The following is a 19,361-nucleotide window of genomic DNA, read 5'->3' as shown; positions in this document are numbered from 1 at the left end:
GAAAAAAATCTCTGCAGGCCCGAATGGGGGAAGACCGGGTACTCACTGACTTGGTCCAAAGACATAGGATTTTACTCTGTAGTGTCTGGGTGTAAAACCGGGAAGAAGAAACTGCCTCAAAAACTGAAACCATCCTGCCCAGAACTTTCATGGAAAAATGGATGTAACACGAGGACTTTGTCCACAGCTGAGCTGCTCCAGATTGAAGAAGAGAGATCCTGTAGAAAAACCTGACCAGCATGGGTGTCTATGGCCATGCCCATAAATTCCAGGTTCTGAGATGGCATCAAACAAGCAAGACTTCTACGTGTTGACAATCCAACCAAAAGGAGACCATGGTGATCTGGAGGCTGGACACGGTGTCATCGTTAGACTGGACCTTCAATAAGAGATCATCGAGATAAGGGATGATTGCCACCCCTCTGGCATATAGGAACGCCATTAGTGGGGCGACCACCTGGTGAAGACCCTGGGAGCTGTCGCTAGACTGAAGGGTAAAGGGCTAAACTCGTAATGAAGAACACCGACAGAGAAGTGAAGAAACCACTGGTGGGATTCCGCAATGGCGATGTGAAGATACATGTCATGGATGTCCACTGAAGAGAGGAATTGTTCTAGTTCCAGCAATGTGACAAAAGACCAGAGGGATTCCTAGCAAATCGTCATTCTTGCACAAATTTGTTTTGGCTCTTCAAAGACCATCCTTCTTGGGGACTGTGACCAGGTTGAAGTAGTAGCACTGGAACCGTTCCATGTCTGGAACCGGAACAATGACTTCTTGACGATGAAGGTGTGGATGGCTTGGAAGAAAACATAAGCGCGAGGTTCAGTCCTTGGAGGGGGTTGAAAGAAAAAACCTGTTTGGGGTAGGGAGGTAAATTTTGATTTTGCAAATTAAGGAAACCACCTCCCTGACCCAGGCGTTGTCTGTGAACCTTCCAGACCTTCCAGAAGGTAAAAAGATGACCAACCCCCTGACCAAAAAGGTCAATCAAGTGGGGTAAACCCTTCATGCCATGGAAGACCTGGAATTTGAAGGCTTTGTGGCTGTGAGACTGGCGTGCAAGGCAAGGTTAGGATTGAACAAGAACTGAACGCAAAAAGCAAAGCCACACTAAGAAGAATTAAAATTCCCCCAAGATTCAAGAAAAAACGCAGCAAAAAATAAAGGCCAGCAGCGTTTACCTGCCCAGATCTTCAGAACTAATGCAATACCAGGGGGCAGCAAACCCACATAAAGATGGCGGCTACAAAAGTGCAATATACTGATGAGACAACCACTCACAACCGACCATTTCATGGAGGGGGTGACTGCTTAGTATTTGAATTGCCCACAAAAAGGCTTGTATAGGGCGCTGTTCACACTAGGGTAATGCACAGTATCCGGCTTACAGCCTTTTAGTTACACCCCTATTATTGGATTAGGCAGGCTGCCCGATACTATCTACAGTACAGACCAAAAGTTTGGACACACCTTCTCATTTAAAGATTTTTCTGTATTTTCATGACTATGGAAATTGTACATTCACACTGAAGGCATCAAAACTATGAATTACCACATGTGGAATTATATACTTAACAAAAAAGTGTGAAACAACGGGAAATATGTCTTATATTCTAGGGTCTTCAAAGTAGCCACCTTTTGCTTTGATGACTGCTTTGCACACTCTTGGCATTCTCTTGATGAGCTTCAAGAGGTGGTCACCGGAAATGGTCTTCCAACAATCTTGAGTTCCCAGAGATGCTTAGCACTTGTTGGCCCTTTTGCCTTCACTCTGTGGTCCAGCTCACCCCAAACCATCTCGATTGGGTTCAGGTCTGGTGACTGTGGAGGCCAGGTCATCTGGCGTAGCCCCCCATCACTCTCCTTCTTGGTCAAATAGCCCTTACACAGCCTGGAGGTGTTTGGGGTCATTGTCCTGTTGAAAAATAAATGATGGTCCAACTAAACGCAAACCGGATGGAATAGCATGCCGCTGCAAGATGCTGTGGTAGCCATGCTGGTTCAGTATGCCTTCAATTTTGAATAAATCCCCAACAGTGTCACCAGCAAAGCACCCCCACACCATCACACCTCCCCCTCCATGCTTCACGGTGGGAACCAGGCATGTAGAGTCCATCCGTTCACCTTTTCTGCGTCGCACAAAGACACGGTGGTTGGAACTAAACATCTCAAATTTGGACTCATCAGACCAAAGCACAGATTTCCACTGGTCTAATGTCCATTCCTTGTGTTCTTTAGCCCAAACAAGTCTCTTCTGCTTGTTGCCTGTCCTTAGCAGTGGTTTCCTAGCAGCTATTTTACCATGAAGGCCGGCTGCACAAAGTCTCCTCTTAACAGTTGTTGTAGAGATGTGTCTGCTGCTAGAACTCTGTGTGGCATTGACCTGGTCTCTAATCTGAGCTGCTGTTAACCTGCGATTTCTGAGGCTGGTGACTCGGATAAACTTATCCTCAGAAGCAGAGGTGACTCTTGGTCTTCCTTTCCTGGGGCGGTCCTCATGTCAGCCAGTTTCTTTGTAGCGCTTGATGGTTTTTGCAACTGCACTTGGGGACACTTTCAAAGTTTTCCCAATTTTTCGCATTGACTGACCTTCATTTCTTAAAGTAATGATGGCCACTCGTTTTTCTTTACTTAGCTGCTTTTTTCTTGCCATAACACAAATTCTAACAGTCTATTCAGTAGGACTATCAGCTGTGTATCCACCTGACTTCTGCACAACACAACTGATGATCCCAACCCCATTTATAAGGCAAGAAATCCCACTTATTAAGCCTGACAGGGCACACCTGTGAAGTGAAGACCCTTTCCGGTGACTACCTCTTGAAGCTCATCAAGAGAATGCCAAGAGTGTGCAAAGCAGTCATCAAAGCAAAAGGTGGCTACTGTGAAGAACCTAGAATATAAGACATATTTTCAGTGGTTTCACACTTTTTTGTTAAGTATATAATTCCACATGTGTTAATTCATAGTTTTGATGCCTTCAGTGTGAATGTACAATTTTCATAGTCAGGAAAATCTTTAAATGAGAAGGTGTGTCCAAACTTTTGGTCTGTACTGTACAATGCATACTTCTCAGTCTTTCTACCCAGTCCCACAGTGACATTCCATTCCCTGTGAACTTGGGAAGATGGCTGAGCATAGCCCCCAGGGGTATATGGCTCCGGCCGGACCCAGTCACAGGCTGCTCCGCCATCTCTACGTCTGAATGTGGCATCCTGCCGACTACGCCAAATGTAATGCAGGTGCCGGGATGCAACGCACAGAGACACAAGGCGAGAACTGTCGGAGATGATTATAAACAGTTTATATATACATATATATATATATATATATATATATATATATATTACATGTATTCTGAACAAGGGGATAACAGCAAGGGTATTGAACGGTAATTTGAAATATTACCAAAATACGAAGTCTCTCAAAGTAATGTGGTGCCCTCAGTCAGGGGAGTCACCACGTCAGTTCTTTATCTCTGTATATGGCTCTAGCGGGGGTCACCGGTTATTCCCGCTAGGCCGCAAGTCTTTTCCGGACAAAATCAATTGAAGCAAGTTTAGCTTCTTCCGCCCCAACTGTTCCCCTCCCAACCTGAGTACCTAAACCCAACCGGCCCTGGTACCGTGGGTGAACAGTAGAAGTGACGGCCCTGCTCACGTATGCAGCTCCTCTGCTTCCGCTGGCGTGACTTTCCTGGGACAGCCGTCTCTCAACTCCTCTCTTCCTGGCCATTGGAGGCAATCTCTCGAGCCTTGGGTAGGGGGGCCCAGACCTCGTCTGTCGGCGGGCGACGTCGGGTTCTGTGAACTCACTCAGCACCGCAAGCAGGTTATGACTCTCCTCAGCAGGTACAGCACTCGGGTCACATCTGTGAGGGATCCGGAGCACTTCCACCGGCGCCCGGCTGTGGCACCTCACAGGCCTCCGGCTTAGGCCTGCCACGCGGGGCTTCTCAGCACGCAGGGAGCACGTCTGCTCCTCTCTGCTGCTTGGTGCCAAAAACTCCTCAGGCTTGGCGCGCTTATCTCCAGGAACTCCTTCCTGGAAGTCACCTGACCGGGTCCAGCGTCTAAATCTGCTCCCCCTTCAACTTCTCTTGTACATCTCGGTTCCGCAAGACTGTGCCTGACCAGCAGATGACAATCTCTCTCTATCTTTGAAGCACCCTGTAAGAATCCTCTTAGAGGCCCTTTTGTCTCCATTACATTGTCTCCATCCTTAAAATTTCGAAGATGGCAGGCCATTACAACAAGGTCAAGCAGCAGACATTGGGGACAACAAAGCTACAGACCGGCAGAGGGCGAGAGCGACTCTCCACTGACCGGGATGACAGTCATCTTATTCCAATGTCACTCAGCAACCGCAGGATGACATCAAGTGACCTACAAAAGGAATGGCAAATGGCGACTGGGGTGAAGGGCACGGCAAGAACAGTTGGTAACCGGCTCCTAGAGGCCTCGAGTCATGTAAAGCTAGAAAAAAGCCTTTCATCAATGAGAAGCAAAGGAGAGCCAGGCTGAAGATTGCCAAAGACCATAAGGATTGGAAACTGAAGATTTCCTCCAACGGTGTGTACTGCTCCCTTCAGAGGAGAGCACAAACAGGCTCTAACCAGAGAGGAAAGAGAAGTGGAGGCCCCGCTGCACAACTGAGCAACAAGACAAGGACATTAGAGTCTCTAGTGTGAGAAATCGACGCCTCACAGCTCCTCAACTGGCAGCTTCATTATATAGCACACGCAAAACGCCAGTGTCAACGTTACAGGGAAGAGGCGACTCCGGGATGCTGGCCTTCAGGGCAAAGTGGCAAAGAAACAGCCATATCTGAGACTGGCTAATAAAAGGAAAAGATTAATATGTGCATGTAAAGATGTGCGGTTGTGGGTTGTAAGTAATCACCTAGGCAGGTTATCGATGCAGCAATGTTTTATTAATCACATCCATGGTAATGCAGCAATTTCAAGTAAATGGCCAAAATACAGTTCTCTCAGTCCTTAAGTTCTCAACCTGGGATCAGTTGATAACTGAGCTCCAACATTCCATAAGCCATCCATCCATAGGTCCTATCTCTCCAGGGTCCTTCCATCAGCTCCTCCACAAAACATGTCTCTCCTACATCCCTGGTGTCAGCCCCTCCAAAAGTCAGAAGTGATGACACCCTCCCCCTTAGGCATTTACTTTAAGATGAGACTGCATGTAAGACCTCCTGTGGTGACGGCTCCACTGTGTCCACTCTTTCCATCTACATAAGGGGTCCCTTGGCTGAAAGAACAATGGCCCAAGGCCCCTGAGATAAGGTCACTGAATGGAATAGATACCTGCGATTAAACTGATGAGCAAGCAAATTTCTAACAAAATACAAAAATAAGGTCGATGAAAATGGGTGCTCAGTGCTGGAAAAGTATTTATTAAGTGGCCAGGTCCTCACAGGGCAAAAGAACACAGACATTGGACAGAGGAAGATTGGAAAAAAGACGAATCAAAGTTTCAGTTGTTTGGATCATGCAGAAGAACATTTGTGAGACACAGAACAACTGAAAAGATGCTGGAAGAGTGGCTGACGCCATCTGTCAAGCATGGTGGAGGTAATGTGATGGTCTTCTGTCAAGCATGGTGGAGGTAATGTGATGGTCTTCTGTCAAGCATGGTGGAGGTAATGTGATGGTTTGGGGTTGCTTTGGTGCTGGTAAAGTGGGAGATTTGTACAAGGTAAATGGGATTTTGAATAAGGAAGGCTATCACTCCATTTTGCAATGCCATGCCATACCCTGTGGACAGCGCTTGATTGGAGCCAATTTCATCCTACAACAGGACAATGACCCAAAGCACACCTCCAAATTATACATGAACTATAGGGAAGAAGCCGGCAGCTGGTATTCTATCTGTAATGGAGCGGCCAGCGCCGTCACCAGATCTCAACCCCATTGAGCTGTTGTGGGAGCAGCTTGACCGTATGGTGCGGAAAAAGTGCCCATCAAGCCAGTGGAGGGGCTTCAGGAAGCATGGGGGGAAATGTCTCATGATGACCTCAGCAAATTAACAGCTAGAAGCCAAAGGTCTGCAATGCTGGAAGTGCTGCAAAGGAGCAAAGTGTGAAGGAGAAAATTATTCTCTAATAAAAATCATTATTTCTAACCTTCTCAATGTCTGGACGATATTTTCTATTCATTTTGCAACTCATTTGACAAATAAAAGTATCATGGAAAACACAAAATTGTCTCGGTGACCCCAAACTTTTTAACGATAGTGTATATATATATACACACACACACACACACACACACACACATACACAATATGTATATATACACAGAGCATCTACGCCCTAGGACTGTATACGGGGGCACTCTGATGACACGGTATATGGAGGGGAGCTCTGATGATACTATACAGAGGAGCAATCTGATGACACTGTATACAGGGGAGCGATCTGATGACACTGTATACAGGGGAGCGATCTGTGAACACTATATAATGGGGGCAGTCTGACACTATATACGGGGGGCAGTCTGATGATACTATATATGGGGGGCAGTCTGCTGACACTGTATACAGGGGAGCGATCTGATGACACTATATAAGGGGGGCAGTCTGATGACACTGTATATGGGAGAGATGAGTGGTTAGCGCTGCAGCTTGGGTGATATCGGTTATAACAGGAGTACAGCTCTGGGGGCGCTCTGCGGAGGGTCTCTGGGGGGATTTGATGGTGATTTTCTTATGATCCCCTTTGTTCTCTCTCCAGATTCCGTCCATGTAGAAGATTTATTTGCAGTCATTTTGCAGCAGATTGCTGACCGTCCCCCGTATCCTCCATCACATCAGCCGCCCTCTGTCACTCTGCAGCACTTGTACCCGACCCTGCAGCCGGCTGTGCCGCAGAGAACGCCCGGACAGGAGGCTGAGCCTGCGCTAACTATCTGTGGCCTCGATGAGTATATACAGCCGTGAGTATCCGCCATCTTTACATAAGCGATACCTTCACCCCGGGACTAACAGCATTGTGGGACCAGTGTAATATCGGAAAACGGAAGCCAATCAGAGCAGAGCGCTACAGTCTGCACTGCCACACATTGTATCTCTGCTGTCGATATGTTTCACTGGCTGCTCGGCATCATCAGGGGCGACGGCAGGACAACGCTGGGGGCTGTGGAGCTGTCACTTCTGTTCCAAATCGGAAGCAGAGACCCATCCATGCCCCTGGGGAATCCCTGCATCTTGGTACACAGTGGGTGTGTCTACCTCTGATCATGTAACCCCTGAGCGCGCGTGATGCGCAGTGCATCCTGCATGAACATAGTAAGCTCCGACCCTTATCTGCAGGCTGTCTTACACAGGTGGCGCCCAATGTGGGAGCGTTACCCGCGCCTCACTATGGCACAGGGACCAGAGGCGTGGGTTTAACTCTAGTGATGAGCTTAGGTACACTGCCCCTAGTGATGAGCTTACATACAACGTTCTTAAAGTGTAACTGTCACCCTGATACCGAGCACAGCTGTACTATGAATTGTAATCAGGGCCATGGGGAGAAGAGCTGACAATCTCTTCCTACCAATTGCTCTCCTCCTGCCATGCGGCCCCGCACTGCTCAAAAAATAAAGGGAACACTGAAACCACAGAATATAACTCCAAGTAAATGAAACTTCTGTGACATCAAACTGTCCACTTAGGAAGCAACACTGATTGAGAATCAATTTCACATGCTGTTGTGCAAATGGAATAGACAATAGATGGAAATTATTGGCAATTATCAAGACCCCCTCAATAAAGGAGTGGTTCTGCAGGTGGGGACCTCAGACCACATCTCAGTACCAATGCTTTCTGGCTGATGTTTCGGTCACTTTTGAATGTTGGTTGTGCTTTCACACTCGTGGTAGCATGAGACGGACTCTACAACCCACAAAAGTTGCTCAGGTAGTGCAGCTCATCCAGGATGGCACATCAATGCGAGCTGTGGCAAGAAGGTTTGCGGTGTCTGTCAACGTAGTGTCCAGAGGCTGGAGGCGCTACCAGGAGACAGGCCAGTACACCAGGAGATGTGGAGGGGGCCGTAGGAGGGCAACAACCCAGCAGCAGGACCGCTACCTCCACCTTTGTGCAAGGAGGAACAGGAGGAGCACTGCCAGAGCCCTGCCAAATGACCTCCAGCAGGCCACAAATGTGCATGTGTCTGCACAAACGGTTAGAAACTGACTCCATGAGGGTGGTATGAGGGCCCGGTGCTCACAGCCCAACACCGTGCAGGATGCTTGGCATTTGCCACAGAACACCAGGATTGGCAAAGTCGCCACTGGCGCCCTGTGCTCTTCACAGATGAAAGCAGGTTCACACTGAGCACATGTGACAGACATGACAGAGTCTGGAGACGCCGTGGAGAGCGATCTGCTGCCTGCAACATCCTTCAGCATGACCGGTTTGGCAGTGGGTCAGTAATGGTGTGGGGTGGCATTTCTTTGGAGGGCCGCACAGCCCTCCATGTGCTCACCAGAGGTAGCCTGACTGCCATTAGGTACCAAGATGAGATCCTCAGACCCCTTGTGAGACCATATGCTGGTGTGGTTGGCCCTGGGTTCCTCCTAATGCAGGACAATGCCAGACCTCATGTGGCTGGAGTGTGTCAGCAGTTCCTGCAAGATGAAGGCATTGAAGCTATGGACTGGCCGCCCGTTCCCCAGACCTGAATCCGATTGAGCACATCTGGGACATCATGTCTCGCTCCATCCACCAGCGTCACGTTGCACCACAGACTGTCCAGGAGTTGGCAGATGCTTTAGTCCAGGTCTGGGAGGAGATCCCACAGGAGACCATCCACAACCTCATCAGGAGCATGCCCAGGCGTTGTAAGGAGGTCATACAGGCACGTGGAGGCCACACACAATACTGAGCCTCATCAGGAGCATGCCCAGGCGTTGTAGGGAGGTCATACAGGCACGTGGAGGCCACACACAATACTCAGCCTCATCAGGAGCATGCCCAGGCATTGTAGGGAGGTCATACAGGCACGTGGAGACCACACACAATACTCAGCCTCATCAGAAGCATGCCCAGGCGTTGTAGGGAGGTCATACAGGCACGTGGAGGCCACACACAATACTCAGCCTCATCAGGAGCATGCCCAGGCATTGTAGGGAGGTCATACAGGCACGTGGAGGCCACACACAATACTGAGCCTCATCAGGATCATGCCCAGGCGTTGTAGGGAGGTCATACAGGCACGTGGAGGCCACACACAATACTCAGCCTCATCAGGAGCATGCCCAGGCGTTGCAGGGAGGTCATACAGGCACGTGGAGGTCACATACAATACTGAGCCTCATCAGGAGCATGCCCAGGCGTTGTAGGGAGGTCATACAGGCACGTGGAGGCCACACACAATACTCAGCCTCATCAGGAGCATGCCCAGGCGTTGTAGGGAGGTCATACAGGCACGTGGAGGCCACACACAATACTCAGCCTCATCAGGAGCATGCCCAGGCATTGTAGGGAGGTCATACAGGCACGTGGAGGCCACACAATACTGAGCCTCATCAGGAGCATGCCCAGGCATTGTAGGGAGGTCATACAGGCACATGGAGGCTACACACAATACTCAGCCTCATCAGGAGCATGCCCAGGCGTTGTAGGGAGGTCATACAGGCATATGGAGGCCACAAACAATACTCAGCCTCATCAGGAGCATGCCCAGGCGTTGTAGGGAGGTCATACAGGCACGTGGAGGCCACACACAATACTCAGCCTCATCAGGAGCATGCCCAGGCGTTGTAGGGAGGTCATACAGGCACGTGGAGGCCACACACAATACTCAGCCTCATCAGGAGCATGCCCAGGCATTGTAGGGAGGTCATACAGGCACGTGGAGGCCACACACAATACTCAGCCTCATCAGGAGCAGGCCCGGGCGTTGTAGGGAGGTCATACAGGCATGTGGAGGACACACACAATACTCAGCCTCATCAGGAGCATGCCAGGGCATTCTAGGGAGGTCATACAGGCACGTGGAGGCCACACACAATACTCAGCCTCATCAGGAGCATGCCCAGGCGTTGTAGGGAGGTCATACAGGCACGTGGAGGCCACACACAATACTCAGACTCATCAGGAGCATGCCCAGGTGTTGTAGAGAGGTCATACAGGAACGTGGAGGCCACACACAATACTCAGCCTCCTCAGGAGCATGCCCAGGCGTTGTAGAGTGGTCATACCGGCACATGGAGGCCACACACAATACTCAGCCTCATCAGGAGCATGCCCAGGTGTTGTAGGGGGTCATACTGGCACGTGGAGGCCACACACAATACTTAGCCTCATCAGGAGCAAGCCGAGGCATTGTAGAAAGGTCATACAGGCACGTGGAGGCCACACACAATACTCAGCCTCATCAGGAGCATGCCCAGGCGTTGTAGAGAGGTCATACAGGCACGTGGAGGCCACACACAATACTCAGCCTCATCAGGAGCATGCCCAGGCACTGTAGGGAGGTCATACAGGCACGTGGAGGCCACACACAATACTCAGCCTCATCAGGAGCATGCCCAGGCGTTGTAGGGAGGTCATACAGGCACGTGGAGGCCACACACAATACTCAGCCTCATCAGGAGCATGCCCAGGCGTTGTAGGGAGGTCATACAGGCACGTGGAGGCCACACACAATACTCAACCTCATCAGGAGCATGCCCAGGCGTTGTAGGGAGGTCATACAGGCACGTGGAGGCCACACACAATACTCAGCCTCATCAGGAGCATGCCCAGGCATTGTAGGGAGGTCATACAGGCACGTGGAGGCCACACACAATACTCAGCCTCATCAGGAGCATGCCCAGGCGTTGTAGGGAGGTCATACAGGCACGTGGAGGCCACACACAATACTCAGCCTCATCAGGAGCATGCCCAGGCATTGTAGAGAGGTCATACAGGCACGTGGAGGCCACACACAATACTCAGCCTCATCAGGAGCATGCCCAGGCGTTGTAGGGAGGTCATATAGGCACACGGAGGCCACACACAATACTCAGCCTCATCAGGAGCATGCCCAGGCGTTGTAGGGAGGTCATACAGGCACGTGGAGGCCACACACAATACTCAGCCTCATCAGGAGCATGCCCAGGTGTTGTAGGGAGGTCATACAGGCACGTGGAGACCACACACAATACTCAGCCTCATCAGGAGCATGCCCAGTGTCACGAAACAACACCCACTTTTGGGTCAGACCTTGCAGCTCTCTGGCGCTCCCTTATCCTGCTGGTCACACACGGTATTGACCGAGGATAAGCACGGGTGCAGCTGCTCTAATTTATGTCGACTATTGCGGCACGTGATGTGACAGGACGTATATATACCACCAGTTCCTTCCAGGAACGTATATATACCTCCGACCAGCCACCCTCAAACCACAATATCACATAAATATTGGTATACTGCCATCACCGATCGCTTAACAGGTGGATCGGGTACCTGGTAGGTAACGTGAATTAGCGGGTGAGGAACGTGTTTGCTCGACATAGGACAAGAAGAACAAAACTGGTAAATAATAATGATTTACTCTCGAAAGGGGGGGCAGTGTTTACAAAAGATATACAAGATATTATAAAAGAGACAATTTACATGTATGCATAAACAGTTATTAAAATAAAAGGGATAAGTAATAGCAAAACCTGCTTCACAAGGTGATGGTCTCAGATTCTGTGGGGGGGACGGCTCCCCGGAAATTAGAGGTGATTCTTCTATGCAGCGTGGTGTGCATGCGTCTGACGTCCCTGAGAAGAATGCCAGTTTTATGACCGTTCTGGTTTTTAGGAAAGTAGCCAAAACTCTGTGAGACACCCATTATTTACCTCTCAAGGGGGGCTCGGCTTTGTGAGCCCGCCCTGCTGCACAAGACCTAATCATCCTTCATATTCCATATCTTGGTGTGGGGGGGTCCCACATCCAAGATGGAGACATCATGTTGGCCGTGACTAATTTTCATGCAGATGGCTATCAAACATAACATCTCTATGATGCTCCGAAGCTAAGAAACCATTTCCTCGATTCCTGGGGGTTTCCCAGTTATGAAAAATATATCATTGTAACCAGGAAAATGTGAGCATTCCAAAAATGTGGTCTCTGGGTTAGTGACAGTCCTGTGCGTTATTAAAATTGACATTAAACGTTTGTCCAGCTAAACAATAGAATTGGAGGGAAAGACCAGTTTAAACTAGAAGCTGCTCTATGCTGAGGGTTTACGACGGTAATACAAATTCTTAGAGTGGGGGCAAGCACTGCAGTTCTATGTCTTACAAATGGACAAGGGGGGTGGAAATTTGAGACAGCTCTCATTTTTTAAAACTAGGACCAAAAATAAATTTTGCCTGACACCTCCCCCTTTTAGACTGCGCTATGGAGGTAGGACCTTCTGGTACTCCTCCAAGCGTATCTCTGGAGGCTCCCCTCACCGGGACAACCCATCGGCATTGCCATGCTCGCTGCCTTTGCGGTGTTGAACTGTAAAGTCGTACTGCTGGAGGGTGAGGCTCCAGCTTAACAACCTTCCGTTGGCACCGGACATGGTGTGCAGCCAACTCAAGGGTTGTGGTCAGTCACGACAGTGAAGGGGCGCCCGTACAAGTAAGGCTGTAAACGGTTGAGGGCCCATACAATGGCCAGGCACTCCTTCTCTATGGTGGAATAGGCCACTTTCCTCGGCAGCAGTTTCCGACTTAGGTACAACACGGGGTGTTCTTGGTTCCCCGACTCGACCTGGCTCAGTACAGCACCGAGGCCAAATTCACTGGCGTCAGTCTGTACTAAGAGTGGTCGTGTGCCGTCGACCGCCTTTAGTACAGGAGATCTGCTCAGGGCAGTCTTCAAAGCCCGAAAGGCCACCTCGCATTCATCTGTCCATTTGACTGAATGGGGTAGGCTCCTCCTGGTGAGGTCTGTCAAGGGCTTCGCAAGGCTACTATAGTCTTGAACAAAGCATCTATAGTACCCTGCGGTGCCCAAGAAGGACTGCATCTGCTTCTTGGTCCTGGGGGTGGGCCAGGACACGATAGCGTCCACCTTTCCAGGCTCTGGCTTCAGAGTAGCCCCACTTACCCGGTGCCCCATGTAGTGGACCTCGTTCATGCCCATCTGGCACTTTCCAGGCTTGATGGTCAAGCCCGCCTGGTGATTGTGCCCGAGCACCTGCTGCAGATGCTCGAGGTGATCCTCCCAGGTGGGACTGAAGATGGCAATGTCATCCAGATACGCCACTGCGTACCTCTCCAGTCCCTGGAGCAGGTGGTTGACCATTCGCTGGAAAGTGGCAGGGGCATTTTTCATGCCGAAAGGCATGACCGTCGATTCATACAATCCGAAAGGGGTGATAAAGGCGGACTTCTCCTGGGCCCCGGGGCTCAAGGGAATCTGCCAATATCCCCGACTCAGATCCATAATGGAGAGATAGCTCGCGCTGGCTAACCGCTCCAGCAGCTCCTCAATGCGTGGCATTGGTTGTGCGTCAGAGGCGGTGATAGCGTTGAGCCCCCTGTAGTCCACACAGAACCGGGTGGTCCGGTCCTTCTTTGGCACCAGGACTACAGGTGAGGCCCACGCGCTTTTGGACCGCTTAATCACCCCCAACTTCAGCATCTCCTCGACCTCCTGGCGCATAACATGCTGCACCTCGTCGGAGATTCGATAGGCTGTCCGCCGGAGTGGGGCATGATTCCCAGTGTCCACTTCATGGACCGCCGCCTCAGTCCTGCCAGGCATGTTGGTGAACACTGCTTGGAAGGGTTTCAGCACTGCTCGCATCTGAGACCTCTGGTCTGCGGATAGCAAGGCGCTTATCTCTACATCCTCTAGGGACCCGCTGGCCTTCGCTTGGGCGAGCATGTCCAAGAGGGGGTCATCCTCCCCATCCTCTGGCAGACTGCAGACCGGTAGGACGCAAGTTCCACGTTCTTGATGAGCTTTCATCATATTAACGTGAAACGCCTTCCGCCTACCCCGCTCGTGGTCAAGTGTGATCACGTAGGTGACCGGGTTGAGCTGTTGGTGAATGACGTACGGGCCTTCCCAGGCCGCCTGAAGCTTGTCTTTTGGTACGGGGACCAGCACCCACACCTTCTGACCCACCTGGTAGGTCCGTTCTCGGGCGTTCTGGTCGTACCAATGCTTCTGGTCAGCCTGGGTTTGCGCCATGTAGTCATGCACCAACTGCGTCAAGGTCTGCATCTTGTCACGGAAGCGCATGACATACTCCACGATGGACACTCCTGGGGAGCTCGGCTCTTCTTCCCAGAATTCCCTTATCAACCCAAGGGGTCCTCGGACACACCTGCCATACAGGAGCTCAAAGGGGGAGAACCCCGTCGAGGCCTGTGGAACCTCTCTGTAAGCAAATAGCAGGTGTGGGAGGTAACGCTCCCAGTCGCGACCCTGCGTTTCAACCAGCATTTTTAACATCTGTTTGAGGGTACCGTTGAATCGCTCACACAAACCATTGGTCTGTGGGTGATACGCGCTCCATACCAGATGCTGCACCTGCATTTTATTACATAGGGCCTCCATTAAGAGTGACATGAACTGGGTCCCCTGGTCGGTAAGCATCTCCCTGGGAAATCCTACTCACGAAAAGATGGCCAAGAGGGCGTCCGCCACCTTATCCGCCCTAATTGAGGACAGGGCTATTGCCTCCGGATACCGGGTAGCATAGTCTACCATGGTAAGGATGAAACGTTTTCCAGAGCTGCTGGGTATGGCCAGTGGTCCCACAATGTCCACAGCAATCCTCTGGAAAGGCTCCTCTATCACTGGCAAAGAGATCAGGGGGGCTTTGGGGGCCGGCCCTGACTTTCCCACTCTTTGACACGTGGTACAGGAGCGACATTTTGGGCCAATAAAAGTGATGAGACAGCCGGGCCTTGGTTTTGCTGACCCCCAAGTGTCCAGCGAGTGGAATTTCATGGGCGATCCGCAACAACTCATCCCTGAATTGGTAGGGGACGACCAGCTGTCTTTCCCTCAGCCACTCCTGTTGGGGTGTACAGGGAACTGTCTCCCGGTACAACCTCCCTTGGTCCCAGAATACCCTCTCCTTATCAGACTCGGAGGTGGGCTTCTCAGCGAGGCTCCTTAACGTCTCTAGGCTAGCATCTGAGTGCAGAGCTGCCTGAAACTCCTGGCTGGAGGAAGCCAGAAGTGAGGTTAAGGCCACGTCCTCACTGGGACCCTCTGGGACCGGCTCTGGGTCCATACCTGATCCTGTTATTCCTCTGTCCGAGGAGGGTCCAGAAGGCAGGGCGTTACTTGCGTTCTGGGCACTCTGACTGCGGGTAACAGCGGCTATATAGGCCGTCTCCACAGGGAATAACACCGTCTCATTAGCCTGCGAGGCCATGAGAACTACTTCTCCATCATCCTCCATTACCTCAGGCACAGTGCTACGTATGGGGCAGCCACCATCAGCCAGGTCACCATCTGTTGTGACACTGGTCACTGGCACAGCACCACCTGCTTCATGGTCCTCGTGCCTCTCCCCATTACCCTTGGTACTGACATTTGCTCCTGCTAGGGGATCCTCAGCAACATCACCCCGCAGAGTGACATGGCTGAGTTCTCCTGTACCTTCCAATACATCATCATCATCATCATCATCATCATTATCAGCAGGTAAAGCATTGACATTCACAGTATCAGCATTAACCTTACCAACCGTATCAGATCGGGGAGGGGGGTCAGGGACATAATAAGCAAACATCCTCCCCATATCAGTTTCCAACAAAACATTTTCAGGTAGGTTGTCAGATACTCCCACTTCCTTCACCCCACTCCCCGCACCCCAATCAATAAAAACCCGGGCCATGGGCAAGGGGCATCGGACGCCCCCAATCCCGGTGACAGTCAGGGTCTTTCCCGAAATAAGTTCTTCAGTGGACACCAGTTCGGGTCGGATGAGGGTTTGTTCGGCCCCAGTGTCCTTGAGGCCTACAGTGAGAGTGTCCCCCACCCTGACAGACTGCAAGTTTTCACAGGCCCTCCCAACCCACCAAAAGAACTGATGCCTTAGGCCCTGGGGCCTTGGATGGGGGGTTCTTCCTCTGCTTCTCTGGGCAAGTGGCGCTGAGATGACCAGTCTGGTTGCAGAAATAACACCTGCGGGCATCAGGAGCAGGCAGGGCCTTGGTAACGGGAAAAAGGCCTCCGGAAGGTCGGCTGGCAGGGGCAGGGATGGTGGTTGATGGCTAACCCCCTTTCCAGCTGGCGACGACCGGCTTCCGCACCTCTGGTCTCCGGTTGGCCTCGCAGGTATCTGCGATCTGCGCTGCTTTATTGGCACCTGGTGGCTCCCGATCCATCACGAACTGCCGTACCTCAGTCGGACACAGATGCAGGAACTGGTCTTTCACCATCAGATCCTTTAGCTGCTCAAAGGTGGTCGCTGACAGTCCTTGGATCCACTGCTCAAAGTTGGTTAAGGAGCCCGTCTACCACATCGCTGTAGGTGTCATGTGGTCCACGTTGGAGGGCTCTGAACTTTTTCCGGTAAACCTCCGGAGTCAGCTGATACTTTTTTATCAGGGCCTGCTTGACGGCCTCATAGTCTCCATCTTGCTCTCGAGGGAGGGAAGCAAACACCTCCAAAGCTTTTCCTCGCAGTCCTGGGGTTAAATATTTTGCCCACTCGTCTGTTGGCAGCTGATACTGCCTGCAGGCCTTTTCAAAGCCTCGCAGAAATGTGTCCAAGTCCCCATCCTTTTCCATCACAGGGAAGTGCTCAGGACGAGGTTTAATGCAGCTGGCACTGTTGGACTCACGGGTCTGCATAGAGAGCGACTCCTTCTGAATCCGGTCTAGCTCCAGCTGGTGTTGTCGGTCAGCTTGTCGCTCAGAAGCCTCTCGGTCAGCTTGGGCTTGTCGCTCAGCAGCCTCTCGGTCAGCTTGGGCTTGTCGCTCAGAAGCCTCTCGGTCAGCTTGGGCTTGTCGCTCCTCTCGGTCAGCTTGGGCCTGGTGCTCAGCAGCCTCTCGCTCCTGGAATCTCAGGATCAGCTGCAGTCGTCCATCACGATCGTCTGCAGCGAGCTCCTCCAAGGCCATCTGCAGGTGGGGGGTCCACACTACCCTGGTTGCGGGTATGGCTGGCAATCACAGGTGGGACCCCTGCAGCAGCGCCATCCGGGCCTTGGCTGGCCGCCCCATCATCAGGGCTCTGCTGTCGGACGGGCTCTGCAGCACCTTGTAACAGTTCAGCAATCATTTGGACCTTGGTTTTGCCCGTGGGGTCAATCTGCCTCAGCTCACAGAGGGCAGTGAGAGTGGTCTTCGTCTGCTGGTGATACCAGGGCTCTCCACGTGTAGCCATCATTGCCAAATAAAAGATAGGATAGAAAAACAAGAGAAGGGTAGGGGCAACTGCTACACATACAGTAATGTCTCAGATCTAATAAACACTGAGTTCGATCTTCCAAAACTTTTGTGCACGTTTTTAGTGAGAAGAATGATTGCTCAAACCCGATCACTAATGTCCTATGATCCCACCGCTGCCACCAATTTGTCAGGAAACAGCACCCACTTTTGGGTCAGACATTGCAGCTCTCTGGTGCCCCCTTATCCTGCTGGTCAAACACGGTATTGACTGAGGATAAGCACGGGTGCAGCTGCTCTAATTTATGTCGACTATTGCGGCACGTGATGTGACAGGACGTATATATACCACCAGTTCCTTCCAGGAACGTATATATACCTCCGACTAGCCACCCTCAAACCACAATATCACATAAATACTGGTATACTGCCTCCACCGATCACTTAACAGGTGGATCGGGTACCTGGTAGGTAACGTGAATTAGCGGGTGAGGAACGTGTTTGCTCGACATAGGACAAGAAGAACGAAGCTGGTAAATAATAATGATTTACTCCCGAAAGTGGGCAGTGTTTACAAAAGATATACAGGATATTACAAAAGAGACAATTTACATGTATGCATAAACAGTTATTAAAATAAAAGGGATAAGTAATAGCAAAACCTGCTTCACAAGGTGATGGTCTCAGATTCTGTGGGGGGGACTGCTCCCCGGAAATTAGATGTGATTCTTCCACGCAGCGAGGGGTGCATGCGTCTGATGTCCCTGAGAAGAATGACTTGGAAATTGGCCGTTCTGGTTTTTAGCAAAGGGCCAAACTTTAGGAGACACCCATAGTGTTTACCTCACACGGGGGCTCGGTTTTGTGAACCCACCCAGCTGCAGAAGACCTAAAACTCCTTCAGATTTCATATCTTAGTGTGGGCGGGTCCCACATCCAAGATGGAGACATCATGTTTGCCGTCACCACTATTCATGAAGATTGATATCAAATATGAAATCTCTACGATGCTCAGAAGCTCAGAATCCGTTTCCCCAGTTCCCGGTCGTTTCTCAGTTATGCAAGACATACTATTGTAACCGGAAAAAGGTGAGCATTCCAAAAATGTGGTCTCTGGGTTTGTGACAGTCATGTGCCTTATTAAATTCTACATTAACTGTACGAACTTTTAAACAATAGGATTTTTGGAGGGAAAGATCCAGGGTATACCAGTATACTTGCTCTGGGCTGAGGTTTTATGGCGTCATAAAAATTCCTGAGGATTGGGGGAAGCTACAGTGAGTCCTATGTCTTACAAATGGACAGGGGGGTGGAAATTTAGGACTTCTCTCATTTTTAAAACTCGGACAAAAATACATTTTGCCTGACAGTAGCAGTCGTATCTCAGCTCTGCTCTGTGTAGCAGCCGTATCTCAGCTCTGCTCTGTGTAGCAGTCGTATCTCAGCTCTTCTCTGTGTAGCAGCCGTATCTCAGCTCTGTTCTGTGTAGCAGCCGTATCTCAGCTCTGCTCTGTGTAGCAGCCGTATCTCAGCTCTTCTCTGTGTTGCAGTCGTATCTCAGCTCTGCTCTGTGTAGCAGTCGTATCTCAGCTCTTTTCTGTGTAGCAGCCGTATCTCAACTCTGCTCTGTGTAGCAGTCGTATCTCAGCTCTGCTCTGTGTGACAGTCGTATCTCAGCTCTTCTCTATCTAGCGGTCGTATCTCAGCTCTGCTCTGTGTAACAGTCGTATCTCAGCTCTGCTCTGTGTAGCAGTCGTATCTCAGCTCTGCTCTGTGTAGCAGTCGTATCTCAGCTCTGCTCTGTGTAGTGACGCGCCCCCTGGGACATATTCCTTTTTGAGGGGAATACCCGGCACCGGATCAGATGGGGGGGTTGTAGTCTCCGAGCGGCTGTGACCCGGTCCCGTGCCCAGGGCGTCAAGCTCAGTGTTATGTGGCAGCTTTACAGATGTTACTAAAGTTCTTTTGTGTCGACTACGCCACCCGTTGTGATGCGGTCACTGTGGCCGCCGCTGCAGCAGGGTCCG

At 50.9% G+C, this 19,361-nt stretch overlaps 1 protein-coding gene across 10 annotated transcripts in view; it reads left to right on the top strand.

Annotated features, from left to right (window-relative positions):
• PIK3C2G (phosphatidylinositol-4-phosphate 3-kinase catalytic subunit type 2 gamma) overlaps nt 1–19,361 on the top strand; it is a 168,776-nt gene that overhangs the window by 31,300 nt on the left and 118,115 nt on the right. For all 10 annotated transcript variants that reach the window (XM_073650578.1, XM_073650580.1, XM_073650579.1 and 7 more), the window contains one exon: nt 6,752–6,953. In XM_073650578.1, coding sequence (XP_073506679.1) covers nt 6,752–6,953 — 202 coding nt within the window. The remainder of the gene's footprint in view (nt 1–6,751; nt 6,954–19,361) is intronic.

Source organism: Phyllobates terribilis, unplaced genomic scaffold (assembly GCF_046119375.1).
Source record: "Phyllobates terribilis strain yellow unplaced genomic scaffold, ASM4611937v1 Scaffold_10__3_contigs__length_209671492, whole genome shotgun sequence".
NCBI classification, from domain to species: Eukaryota; Metazoa; Chordata; class Amphibia; order Anura; family Dendrobatidae; genus Phyllobates; species Phyllobates terribilis.
Note: the sequence above shows the minus strand (reverse complement) of the source record. Positions and strands in the feature narration are given on the sequence as shown.